This window comes from Cylas formicarius, unplaced genomic scaffold (genome assembly GCF_029955315.1).
Source record: "Cylas formicarius isolate icCylForm1 unplaced genomic scaffold, icCylForm1.1 PGA_scaffold_4__25_contigs__length_36172078, whole genome shotgun sequence".
Lineage (NCBI taxonomy): Eukaryota > Metazoa > Arthropoda > Insecta > Coleoptera > Brentidae > Cylas > Cylas formicarius.
In genome coordinates, this window is record NW_026844334.1 from 27,599,465 (window position 1) to 27,612,458 (window position 12,994).

The 12,994-nt window shown below is 36.2% G+C and overlaps 1 protein-coding gene across 1 annotated transcript in view; it reads left to right on the plus strand.

Annotated features, from left to right (window-relative positions):
• LOC132701428 (cytochrome P450 6A1-like) overlaps positions 1–12,435 on the plus strand; it is a 39,291-nt gene extending 26,856 nt beyond the window's left edge. Inside the window, exons 2-6 of the mRNA XM_060669308.1 lie at positions 4,517–4,627; positions 6,827–6,888; positions 11,217–11,909; positions 11,967–12,218; positions 12,272–12,435. Coding sequence (XP_060525291.1) covers positions 4,517–4,627; positions 6,827–6,888; positions 11,217–11,909; positions 11,967–12,218; positions 12,272–12,399 — 1,246 coding nt within the window. The 3' untranslated portion in view covers positions 12,400–12,435. The remainder of the gene's footprint in view (positions 1–4,516; positions 4,628–6,826; positions 6,889–11,216; positions 11,910–11,966; positions 12,219–12,271) is intronic.
• Positions 12,436–12,994: the final 559 nt, after the last annotated feature.

Below are 12,994 nucleotides of genomic sequence, written 5' to 3' on the forward strand. Positions count from 1 at the left end.
ACAGGACGGTGTTCCTGGGGATAAAGAAAGTTCCGCGTTTATTATTGTTTCTTTTTGTAGTGTTACTTTCAGTAAAGCTTTGGTAGTTTGCATATTTTGTGCCTTATTTACCTCCGTAAAACCCACGTCACACTCTCGGAGGTCCGAGAGCATCTCATGGTCAATGGTAATATGGAATACAGAGAAAAACCAACGTGATTCGTAAAGATTTTTTGCAACTACTGCTTCAATTAAAAAACCTATTTCAAATTGAGAATGACGAGGATCTATCTATCTGCCATGAGTTTTATTGACCTAGCTTCAGAATTCTTCATGTTCTTTTTTGGGTTTGGAACTTCTACCGATATCATGCCGCACGCTAAAGGCTTGGCAAAATATAATAACTTAATTTTGTATGAAGATATTGAAGAAATTACAGATCTGGAATGTGATTGACAGAAGCTATGAGAAAGTACCCGATAGCTCCAGTTCTTTCGATGCGTTGTAATTTGGTAATTGCAAAGGGTACAAAAAAGTGGATTCCGTTGCAATCTAGAACTCTATACCGATCGTGCAAAATTTAATATTGATCGATTTTACGAGAATAATCCCAATTACAGACCTCAACTTTTATTTTTACCATTTGGAGATGGTTCCAGACAATACATTGGTAAGAACTGAGTGATAGTTTCTACTACCATGGCTTGGTTTGTTTTTAATTTAATTATTTTCCAGACCAGAGATTTGGTTTACTGTAGATTAAAGTAGGATTGGCCACCATCTTAGGGAATGTTTGAACGATAAACGTAATATTGACAGAAAATTGGTATATGTAAATATTTCAAAAGTCCGATTCATAGTGGAATAGTATATTATGCAACATGTGCGGTAAACGGCATAAAGTTTTTAAGGAAACATTTTCAAAATTTTTTTTCTACATTCTGGCCTTATTTGGAACAAATATGGGTCTTATTTGGAACATATGTTGGCTTTATTTGAGCCAATAGTTCCAAATAACGCCCTCCGATAATTATTTATTATACTTATTTTTTAGTCAATTTGGTTAATATATCGATATTGCAGGTGGTTCTGTTAAAGACTCAGGCCTCAAAGAATGCTGTCACGACACGAAAAGGTGAAAATAGTTTTTTGGGGGCCTAAATTAGATAGGCCTTAATAAGGGCACTTACTTTACAACATAAACCAAAAACTTCTACTACCGCCACTGCTCTAAAAATAACAAAAAAAAACACAATTTCTGTCATTGTTAATGACGAAAAACAATGGACCCTATAAATAATCCTCGTGATTTGATTTACGACGGGATGCTGCTGGCAAACATCCCCTCAAGAGGCGTAGAATGGTTTCCAAGACTGCGCCGCTTAGAAGAAAATTATTGCCCGCCTTTGTGCTCAGTTCGCGCATACGAAAAACTTGACATAAATAAGAAACGACTCATTTTATTAAAATCACTGTTTCAGACAAGCCAAGACCGACACAATCGTGCCAGAAATGGCGGGATTATACATGGACCTTTGTTCTCGGAATTCTGAGTAATAGAAAGAAAATTTCGCATGATAGTTTTAAGTTAGGCGGCAATACGAATTCGCTTTGCTCAAATCTACTGCAACTATGTGACCGATATCTTCGATTAACTCTATTACTTAAAATGTCAATATTTCATCAGTACAAATGCTCTCTAATATCACAACTTTGTTGAAATAGAGATACACCATTTCCTTTGACCAAACTTGGTAGGAACTGAAATTTGATCTGCCATCGCTTTCAAAAGTAGTAGTAGTGAAACCCCATTTTGAATTACATTTTCGGATGTTTTGTTGCTATATTAATAATAATCATTTTTAAACCTAAACTATTATTGACTTACTCAAGGATAATGAACTAAAAAGTTTTTTATTTAATACTCAAAAATCCTACATATTTCTACATATAAAATTCGCATCAAGAATACCTAAGCACCAAAGCAAGCTATACCCAATACCAATACTAATATATATATATATATATATATATATATATATATATATATATATATATATATATATATATATATAAGGATATAAGATTTAAAATTTCATTGTCAAGTTTTACGCGTGTATACAGCTTGAGAACAATTTTAATCATTAGCATTTTTAAAAAATGCCTTTTAAAACGCTCTTTATCATTCCTTTCGATGTTTAAAGAATACGAAAACAATTAATAACGATAAGGTTTTATAACGATAACATAATACCTTTATTGTCAATTTTAATACGACTCGTCAATTCAAACAATTTACGACAATCTAGAGTACAGCGCTAGTACCTGCTTTCAAATCGGTTTGGTTTATTAATTAATAAAAAGATGTACATCTTATTATTCCTTTTTCTATACTACTTTCCTTTTTCTTTAGCAATAATAATAGGAAGTTTTATAAAATTCAATTGACTATATGGCCTAATAAGGCGTGAAATTTCAATAATTAATAACAAAACTAAATGCAAATTAAAATTAAGGAAGGCTAGAAAATGCATCCGTATCGAGGTTAGCACCCCGTCATGTCAGTTCTTATATTTATTTTCCGATGTTTATAAATATCTATTTGTGAAATAAAATAAAAAAGTTGTTTTGGGTACTGCAGTTTTGCAAATGTTTCGAAAAGCAATTCATGATGTACTGCGAAACGGAAGAGAAAATGGTTTGCTGCCTCAAGAGAAAGCTTACAAATACAAACTAAGTTATTTTGCAGCTCGAATGAGGCCTCATGTAGTTCCACATATTGTCACTAGCATACGGGCAAAAAATAAAAAAAAAACAGTAATAATCACTGTAATTTTGAACTGTAATGGATAAGCTGGCAAGTATAATTTTTGCGTCTAATTCTGAACCTGCAAATAGAGTAGCAATCAGCGACATGTTAGGCCAGTGCAGCATATCATTGTTTAAAGCAATTCAGAAAGAATCAAAGGAGGACATAGGAAGTGTTTCATCATCGAGTTTTAGTTCAGGACCACATTTTGTGCCTCGAGGCCAGCAGAGTGGCCCTTAGAATGAAGTTTCTGGAAAATTGAAAAGTTGATAGGAATCATGCTACCTTATGGTTCCATGTATCATATAAAGTGAAGATTTCTATAAAGGACGACTGACTGTGCGCGAGAAAATATTATTATGCTTCATGGTATAGTGTGGTAAATGGACGGGTCCAAAAGATACACTGGAACTGGACAATTTACCGATTGCTTAAAGGTGTCTTTGTTTCTGTTTAGTTTTGACACCTAAAAAAATCTTGTCGAGAAAAAATAAATTAAAATCTACCCATACTCGTAAAATTTAAGTAATTTTAGATATATTAAATTTATATGTACAACAGAATTACCTAATTAAACAAAAATTAAACAAAAAGAATAAATTCCTTATCTACACGTTTTACGAAACAATGAACTGTTGATAAGACTTTTGAATATAAAACATCTCGATTAGTAATTTTTGGTAATTTTGTCAGTAATGTTTGTTTTATTTGATTTTAGATACCTTAAACGATATGTTCGCAATCTTAGCCATCTAAACGATCACTATAATAGTGATCTATCATAAATGGGAGAGACTTTATATTTTTTCCATCCTTGGACTTTCTAAGAACCATACCAAAAATCTGAAAACTGTGCACCAAATTGTGTATTAAAATAATATACAGCAAACCCAAAGTATGCCCTACAATCTGTTATTTTTGGAGGGTAGTCGATCGTGTAACCGATGATGATGGACCGATAACCAGAAAGAGATAATTTTTGAAAATTTGTGTGCTTGGTTATTTGAGTCTGTTTTCACTACTTTACTGCTTTCATCTGATTATTTTTGTTTAATACTTTTCCACATCTGAACTTTAACTTAACTTTCTTTTCTTAATTTTCTCCAAAAAGGGTACATTTCATTATTTCACATTCATATTGTTGTTAAACCTACGCGATGTGATTAAAAATTATTCCGGGATGTTATCCCTTCTATAGAAAATTAAAAAATTGTCCATAATAACATTTATCAAAATTGCGTAGAAGTAATTATTTTGCTCCATTTTAATTTATGTTTATGTAAATATGAACTAGAGAATCATAAACCTTTAGCTTCCGTTTTAAAACAAACTGCTAAACATACATTAATGCCATTATTAACTAATAGAAATATTTCAAGATAATATTACTTTTACGAATTCTGGCGATTATTTCCAAAATTTCACCACTTAGGTATACCAACATTTTAAAAACTGTTTTGTTTCTGAAGTTACAGACACCTTCCACATTTAAAACATTTAAATAAAATTTTAAAAAATTGTTTTTCTCTTCATAATATATTCTGTAAGTTATGTCAAATTTGAAAAACTTAAATTAAATGATATTTCATTAAGTGATAGGTTAAATGATATGTCTTACAGTTATGGTGATAAATCTTGTAGTTTTTTGGCAATATGAAAGAGTTATTGTTACACGTATTTCAAAAGCAAAAACGTAAAATATGGCTGATTTTATTCCCACTCGGTAAGTGTATTATTCGTTACGGATCCACAGTTGGCCAAAACCATATTAATTAAAGATTTCGAGTCTTTTATAAATCGCGGGATGTATTTTAATGAAGAGCTCGATCCATTAAAGGGGTAATTACGATGATTCTGCCGAAGGGCTGAAATCAATGGACCAGGATGTTGAAGATTTTTTCTTGATTGTAGTGAAAAGCAACGTGGATTACAGAGAGAAAAACAATGTGATTCGCAAGGATTTCTTGCAACTACTACTCCATTTCAAAAACCAAGGTCAAGTTATCGCTTTTTCCTCAAAGTGTTCCATAAATAAGTTGGCTATAACCGGGCTTAGTGGGCTTCCCATTGCCACTCCGTCCACCTGTTCGTAGAAGTTTCCCTTCCACACAAAATAGCTACCGGTCAGACAGACTTCAAAAAGTTTGCAAATATCGACAGGAAATATCCTGTTCACCAGGTCCAAGCAACTCTTCAGAGGTACTTTGGTAAACAGTGAGACGACGTCGAAGCTCACAAGGATGTCGTTTTGTTCAATATTGATGCCTTGAATCTTGCGCCAAGTGTTTAGCCAAGTAATACTTGGCTAAACACTTGGCATCGCTGCTCCAACCACACGTAGGACACGGCACCAGTTACATCAAGGACTCCACCGACTTCGTGGGCAAGATTCAAGGCATCAATATTGAACAAAACGACATCCTTGTGAGCTTCGACGTCGTCTCACTGTTTACCAAAGTACCTCTGAAGAGTTGCTTGGACCTGGTGAACAGGATATTTCCTGTCGATATTTGCAAACTTTTTGAAGTCTGTCTGACCGGTAGCTATTTTGTGTGGAAGGGAAACTTCTACGAACAGGTGGACGGAGTGGCAATGGGAAGCCCACTAAGCCCGGTTATAGCCAACTTATTCATGGAACACTTTGAGGAAAAAGCGATCGAGACCTCAGAGTACAAGCCAGCAACGTGGTTCCGGTACGTGGATGACACCTTCGTGATTTGGAAACATGGTATGGACAAGCTCAACAACTTTCTGCAGCATCTCAACAGTCAGCATTCCAGCATCCAGTTTACTATGGAGACTGAAAATGACCAACAACTTGCATTCTAGGACGTACTAGTGAGGAAGCGAGGTAAGAAGCTGGGCCACACAGTTTACAGAAAACCAACCCATACGGACAGATACCTGCATGCTCTATCCAACCATCACCCAAGTCAAAAGTATGGGGTTATCAGAACCCTGACTGAACGAGGCCGAAGGATTTGCGAACCGGAGAGCCTCCAGATGGAACTTGAACACTTAAAAACTGCGTTCGAGGCAAATGGCTACAGCAAGAGGGAGATTGAGAGATCAATGAACTCAAGATCATCAAGATCACGGGATACCGAACAACGACCCTCCACCTCCCACGCATATCTGCCGTATATTCCGAGTGTCACCGACAGGATTGGCAGAGTATTGAAAAGACACGACATCAAAACAATCTTTAAGCCTACAAAGAAGATCCAGCAGACCATCAGGTCAGCGAAGGACAAGAGGGGCTCACTTTCAGCTGCAGGAGTCTACCGCATTCCGTGTTCATGCGGAAAGGTCTACATCGGGACTACCAAGAGATCAATGGGAACGAGACTTAAGGAGCATAAAGCAAGCTGCAGGCTAGGACATACAGAGAAGTCTGCAGTAGCTGAACACGCACTGGGCAGCGGGGAACACAGGATACACTTTGAGAGCTGTAAGTTACTAGCATCGGTCAACGGCTATCACAACAGACTAGTCAGGGAAGCCATTGAGATACAAAAACACCCACACAATTTCAACCGAAAGGAGGAGACCCTTAGACTCAACCAAATCTGGAACCCGATCCTTAGGAACGCCCGAGCAGTACCGATCGATATCCCGAGACCAACCGAAGCGGAACAAGTCCCGCCCACCACCAATCGGCATAAATACAACCTGCGCAGGAGAAATCGTCAGTCTACGTCCAACATCGGAGATGGAAGGACCTCTGAAGAAGCTCGCCACTCATGCTAGCGAAACGTTAGGAAGTAATTCCAATCGACGACGGCCTTTAAACCCGAACCAAGATAATAGCTTATCAACGGGCCGCGAAAGCCTTAACCAATTTATCACTAACAGGATTCCATTACGATCCAGAATTCTATCCCAATCCCGAGAAATTTAATCCTGATTGATTTAATGGAGACAATTCCGATTACCGGCCAGATGTTTTATTTTTGCCTTTTGGAGAAGGGCCTAGGCAATGCATTTATGGAATTAGTGATGTTTTCCATTATCAGGATTTGTTTAATTATTTTTTAGGTCTGAGGTTTGGTATACTGCAGAGCAAAGTGGGACTGGTAACGATATTAAAGAATTACAAAGTAAGTTTCAACGATCAAACTGTCATTGCCACAAAGTTGTTATATCTCAATATTACGAAAGTTTGATTTATAGCAAACTATTGTGGGCGGCTAGACATTTTATTGATCTCTGTCTAATTTTAAAATTACGATTAATAAAGAGTTTATCAGGCTTGGTTGTATAGTTTCGCTGATAATTAATTATATAAATTTTAATTAAAATAGTAAGAATAGTGACTGTTAAATTCAGTTGGTTCCATTTATAAAATGTTGTAAAATACCTCTAGTACATCGGGAACGATAAGCATTCTTAACTTAAATAAATCCGATAAAGCAAGATACTTATAAATTTATTATTGCTATGTGTATTGTATTGTATGTCTATATTTTTATAACTAATACAAACTAACACGACACAATTAAAAACTATGTGAACTGACTCGTGACCGTGAGTAGGAAGCAGAGAAAATTTTTATGTTGGTTATTTTGCGGTTTTAAATAGACAGCTTGTAATCGATTCTTTATTTCCCTGCGAAAATGAACTTTTAAAAACGTAAATTACGGAGTTTTGAGAAACTTCATTCTAAATCTGACAGAGATAATTATCTAAAATGACCAATAATGTCATGATTCTCACTAACCATCATCTTCCTACTCCAACACCGCCGCCCAATAGTAAATAATAATGGCAATTTTGCCAAATGCTTTATTTTTCTAACCTATATTCAATGGCAACATTTAAAGAAAAAACAGTATTATCCATACCTAGCTGTAAAATAGTAATGAATCCTGACATTCTAAGTTTATGGCTCGGCAGAGATATTTTACCCAATAATTTCGTCCTATCTACTTATAACTCAGAATTTTATGAATCAGACAATTAAATTGGTTATTTATAAAGAGTCACATGTTTGTGTAGTTTTCAGGGGTATTTTCGTATCGACTTATAGGACAATACGCAGGTACGGCTGCTGGCTGAATACGGGATTCTTAAACAACGAAATTTTTGCGGGCCAGCAGCTTGTTCAGCAAAGCATCACATAGTTAATTACGATACACTCTTTTGAATTATATTACCTATAATGTTTGAAATTTTTCAACAACATTATCGCATACTTGTCTTTCACTTATTATTATGACATGAAATATGTTTGAAAAATTAAAAATTGATCAAAACTAGCTCTCGAGATTTCAACTCATTACATTATACTAACATAAAAGTTTTGTTTGATCGAGTTCGGATTCATAGTCAGGTGGCCCTTCTGCAACTCTCGTATTCAGGATTTAGAAAAACTTCAAAGAAAACTTTCAAAATATATGTGATCCCTAGATATTGGGTTTCCGCGTTTGTTTGTTTGTTTGGTGATCACCACGCATACGATATGACGCGTTCAAGTTTACCTTTTAAACGACACGGTCAGCGCCACCGATTTAGCGCTTCACCGTGATTTCAAGTGAAGCCTGCGCCTAAGGGCGTGGGCGGATACGGCATTCCAGTTAAGCTCAAGAAAGAGACACCAGAAAAGTAGACACCAGTCGCAGTGCGAACCTTGACCACTCTGACAATGCCATCAGGGCCAGGGTAGACCTCGGCTATACGCGCAAGACGCCAGTCAAGACCTGGAGTGTTTTCCTCTTTTATGACTACCAGTGTGCCCAGATCAAGATTGGGGCGATTGTCGCACCATTTATTTTGTTGGTTTAGGCTTGTGAGATATTCATTGTGCCATCGGCGCCAAAAGTGCTGCTGCATTTGCAAGAAGAAGTCATGCTCATGTCATTGCGATCGTTAATAACAGAGCGTATGAGTCTCGAGTTAACAATTGATTCTATTTGAACAAAAACTTTATTGAGTTCTTCATAGGTCATGATGTGGTCACCTACGACACGAACTAGGTGTTTTTGGCGCTTTTCCCACAAACCACCGAAGTGCGGACTAGGGGGAGGATTAAATGACTAAGAAATTTGCTCTTCTATAGCTGCATCTGAGATGATATTGGCTATGAATTTTGACAATCGCTGTGGAGAGCAGAAAGTTTTTCTCGGCGCGTTATGATGATTCGCAACGCATCAGTTGATAAATCAGAAACTATCTCAAGGTGGATAGCACGAACTGAACAGCAGATAAAAAGACAAAGATATGCTTTTAGAGCCTTAGCACCTCGTAGTTTTGACATGGTAATTTGAAAAGGACCTGCCATATCGACACCAACACACTAAAATGGCTTGACTTGTGAGATGCGATAAGAGGGCAGATTTCCCATACGTGGAATATACGGTTTGGGGTTTGCTCGAAAACAGCAGCAACACTGAGACAAATTCCGTCCTATAACTCGTTTCGAAACAAAAATCCAAAAATTTTGTAACAACATATATGATAGAGTTTGAAAACCTGGATGCAGGTATTTATTGTGATAACAACAACGGTAAGAGAGCAGAGATTTTTTGGTCATATGGAAGCATGGATGTAATAAGTCTTCCGCCCACCCTGAGAATACCCTGTGTCCATTACAAGACACAACTTGCGCATAGGCCGAAAACATTGCTGTTGAATGATTCGAACAAAGACGAATAATTAGAAATGTAATGCAATTTCAGTCATCACTGATACATCAACAGACTGACGTTTTATTTTCAGATCTAAGAAACGCAAAACATAAGCGATAATATGAAGAATTTTTGGAAAAGAAGAAAATCTGTCAAATAAATCTGAGAAGGAAAAGAATTTTTGTGGAAAGGTCGTAGCGTAAACATGCGAACGACGTAGCCACTCTTGACCGTGAAACCCCATTGAGTTATTCAATAGCTCTTCCGGCAGCATACAACGCGATGCAATATGACCTGGGTTGAATTGTGATGAGACAAACCTCCAAGAAAATGGAGGAAGAATAATTTTAATGTGAGACATTCGATTTGCGATGTAGGTTTTCCATTTATTTGGAGGCGCTCTTATCCAACCCAGAGCTACCATGGAGTCAGACCATGTATTCAAAACCAAGACCAGAATAGCTGACTTTGGCGAAAGAAATTAAATTAGCGACCAAAACTGAAGTCGATAGTTTGAGGCGAGGAAGGGAGGACTTTTTAGTGGCGCAACTTTGGTCTTGGGTATAGAGCTGAACAACCTGAAGTTTTACAAATTTTCCTGTGCTCCAATTCCAAAAGTCCTCTTCTCCTAAATCGCTTACAGAATTCTAAATTTGAGGTTCGTTTGACACCTGTCTTCTCAATACAATACAGGCTCCTTTACTGCGAGAAAACTAGAATCTGAGTACCCATATGTAAGAGTATTTAAATCATAAATAAAAATGGAAAAGACCCCTTCCAATGATTAAATAAATTTTACCCGATTTTTTAGTAGATGGATATGCAAAATTATATTAACCGGGATCATTAACCTAGTTCTATATACCGGAATAACTGGAATACTACTAGTGATTTGCGACATTACTAAACAATACAAGCATTTTGACAACCATTTAAATTTTACAATTTATTACATAGCTATAAAGTTATATAAGACGATTGACTCCCAGGATCCAATAATGTCCGCGCAGTGTGACACAAACCGTTCTTGCATTGCACCTCTACCATTGCAGTAGACAAATATAAAATATTATTCCAATTTGAAGACACGTGAGAAACCGTTTCTTCATTACCCTGTTTCAGATGCTGCGGCTGTATCAATTTCCGAGAAGTGAACCCCTTGTTCTTGGTATCGTAATCTAAAGACAAAAAAACATTATGCCCACCTTTAGATTCTAATTTGGTACAACATTTATTAAAATTTGCAAACTGGTCAAGCAAAGTATTAGTGACTTTCCCTTTTGAATTCGATCATTCATTGGACAACAAACAAACAAACGGGACATTTTGTTTGATTTGAAACTTCTAAAAGTTTGTTTTTATCATAGTGATGTACAATTTTTACGCTAAATGGTTTCCAACAAGTCTGACCTCGATTGTAGATAGAATTGTAGGCTTGTTGCCTTTAAACTTTTTGCATTCACCTCCTGTATTTCTGTCAAGTTTAGTGCTAACTAAATTTTTCTAAATTATTTTCTAAATCTAAATCAAATAATGATTTCGTGATTACTGCCGTATCTCTAGCACAAAGTTGTTTAAAAGTTTTAATAATTAGCTGCGCAAAATTCCGAAGATGATTTAATAACTACTGCCGTTGAGTCGTGTAAACAACCTCCGAGATAGTGAAATTTTTGAACGGGCACTAATCTACTGCTTGAATGAATTAAACTTACAAATAAATCTCTAAACTCTAACCATGAATTCAGATTTGTAAATTGTTGTTGACAATTTTAAAATAGTAGATTTTTTTTTTCAATATTTAGGTAAAATCAAAATGATGTACCAGACAATGGTAGCGTGCTCCTCTGGTCTAGATTCTATTATGAACAATCATTCAAAAACTGCTGAACCGGTTGAAATGCGAGATGTGCTTGCGAGATTTACTACGGACATAATAGGCAGTTGCGCGTTTGGAATCGATTGCAACAGCTTGAAAGATCCCAATTCCGACTTCCGGGTGTACGGCCGGAGATTGGCCGAGCAAACTTTCGCTCAACAGATAAAGGGGGTAATGATGATGATTCTGCCGAAGGCAGTGATTGATGTGATTCGGCTGAAAGCTATAGACCAGGACGTTGAAGATTTTTTCGTGAACGTGGTGAGGAGCAACGTGGATTACAGAGAGAAAAACAATGTGATTCGCAAAGATTTCTTACAACTGCTGCTTCAATTGAAAAACCAAGGGCAAGTTAAGGAAGACGACGATTTATCCGTGAAAAAAACCGATCATTCTGCCATGACCTTCATGGAGTTAGCGGCTCAATGCTTTGTCTTCTTTATTGGAGGGTTTGGAACATCTTCTGATGTCATGACGCACGCGTTGTACGAATTATCTATACATCAAGATATACAAGCTAAACTAAGGAAAAGCATTGTCGAAGGCTTGGAAAAGTATAATAACGAAATGTCGTATCAAGCTATTCAGGAAATTACAGACTTGGAAAACGTTGTCAATGGTGAGTGACTGGAGGATATTTCCAGTTTCCCATTTCCAACGTTATATCGATTTACAGAAACAATGAGAAAGTACCCGATAGCTCCAGTTCTTCCTAGGCGTTGTACAAAGACATATACAGTTCCGGAATCTGATTTGGTTATTGAAAAGGGCACAAAAGTGTGGCTACCAGTAACAGGATTCCATTACGATCCAGAATTCTATCCCAATCCAGAGAAATTTAATCCTGATCGATTTAACATAGACCATCCCGATTACCGACCAGATGTTTTATTCTTGCCTTTTGGAGACGGGCCTAGGCAATGCATTGGTAATCGCTCCTTGATGCTTTCCATTACCCAAGTTTGATTAATTATTTTTTAGGTCTGAGGTTTGGTTTACTGCAGAGCAAAGTAGGACTGGCAACGATATTAAAGAATTACAAAGTCAGTTTGAACGATCAAACTGACATTGCCAAAAAGTTGTTATATCTCAATATTACGAAAGTTTGATTTATAGCAAAATATTGTGTTTATTAGGCTTGGTTGTATAGCTTCACTATATAATTAATAAAATTTTGTTTCATTTATAAAATGTTTATTTACAAATAAAAGAATTCGGCAAAATATTTTCAAATATTTTGTGTGATAGAACTCAATTAACAGGAAGGAGTATTGTTGTGTTATAAAATACCTATAGTATATCGAGAACGATAGGCATTCTTAAGTGAAGAATAAAGAAATAAATCCTATAAAGCAAGATACCTATAACTTTATTATTCTTAGGTGTATTGTATTGTATGTCTATATCTTTACAACTAATACAAACACACAATTAAAAACAATGTTTGAACTGCCTCGTGGCCATGGGTAACCAAGCTGACGTCTTAAAGGGACACTTTCCGCAAGTTTGTTCTGTGCATGGTTAGGCACTTTAGAGTTGGAAGCAGAGAAAAATATTGTTATGGTTATTTTGCGGTTGTAAATAGAGAGCTTGTAAATTAAAACAAATTTATTATTTTTAGCTGCGAAAATTAGCTTTCAAAAACGTAAATTACAGTTTCTTTTAGGAACTTGGTTCTAAATCTGGCAGAGATTATAATCTAAA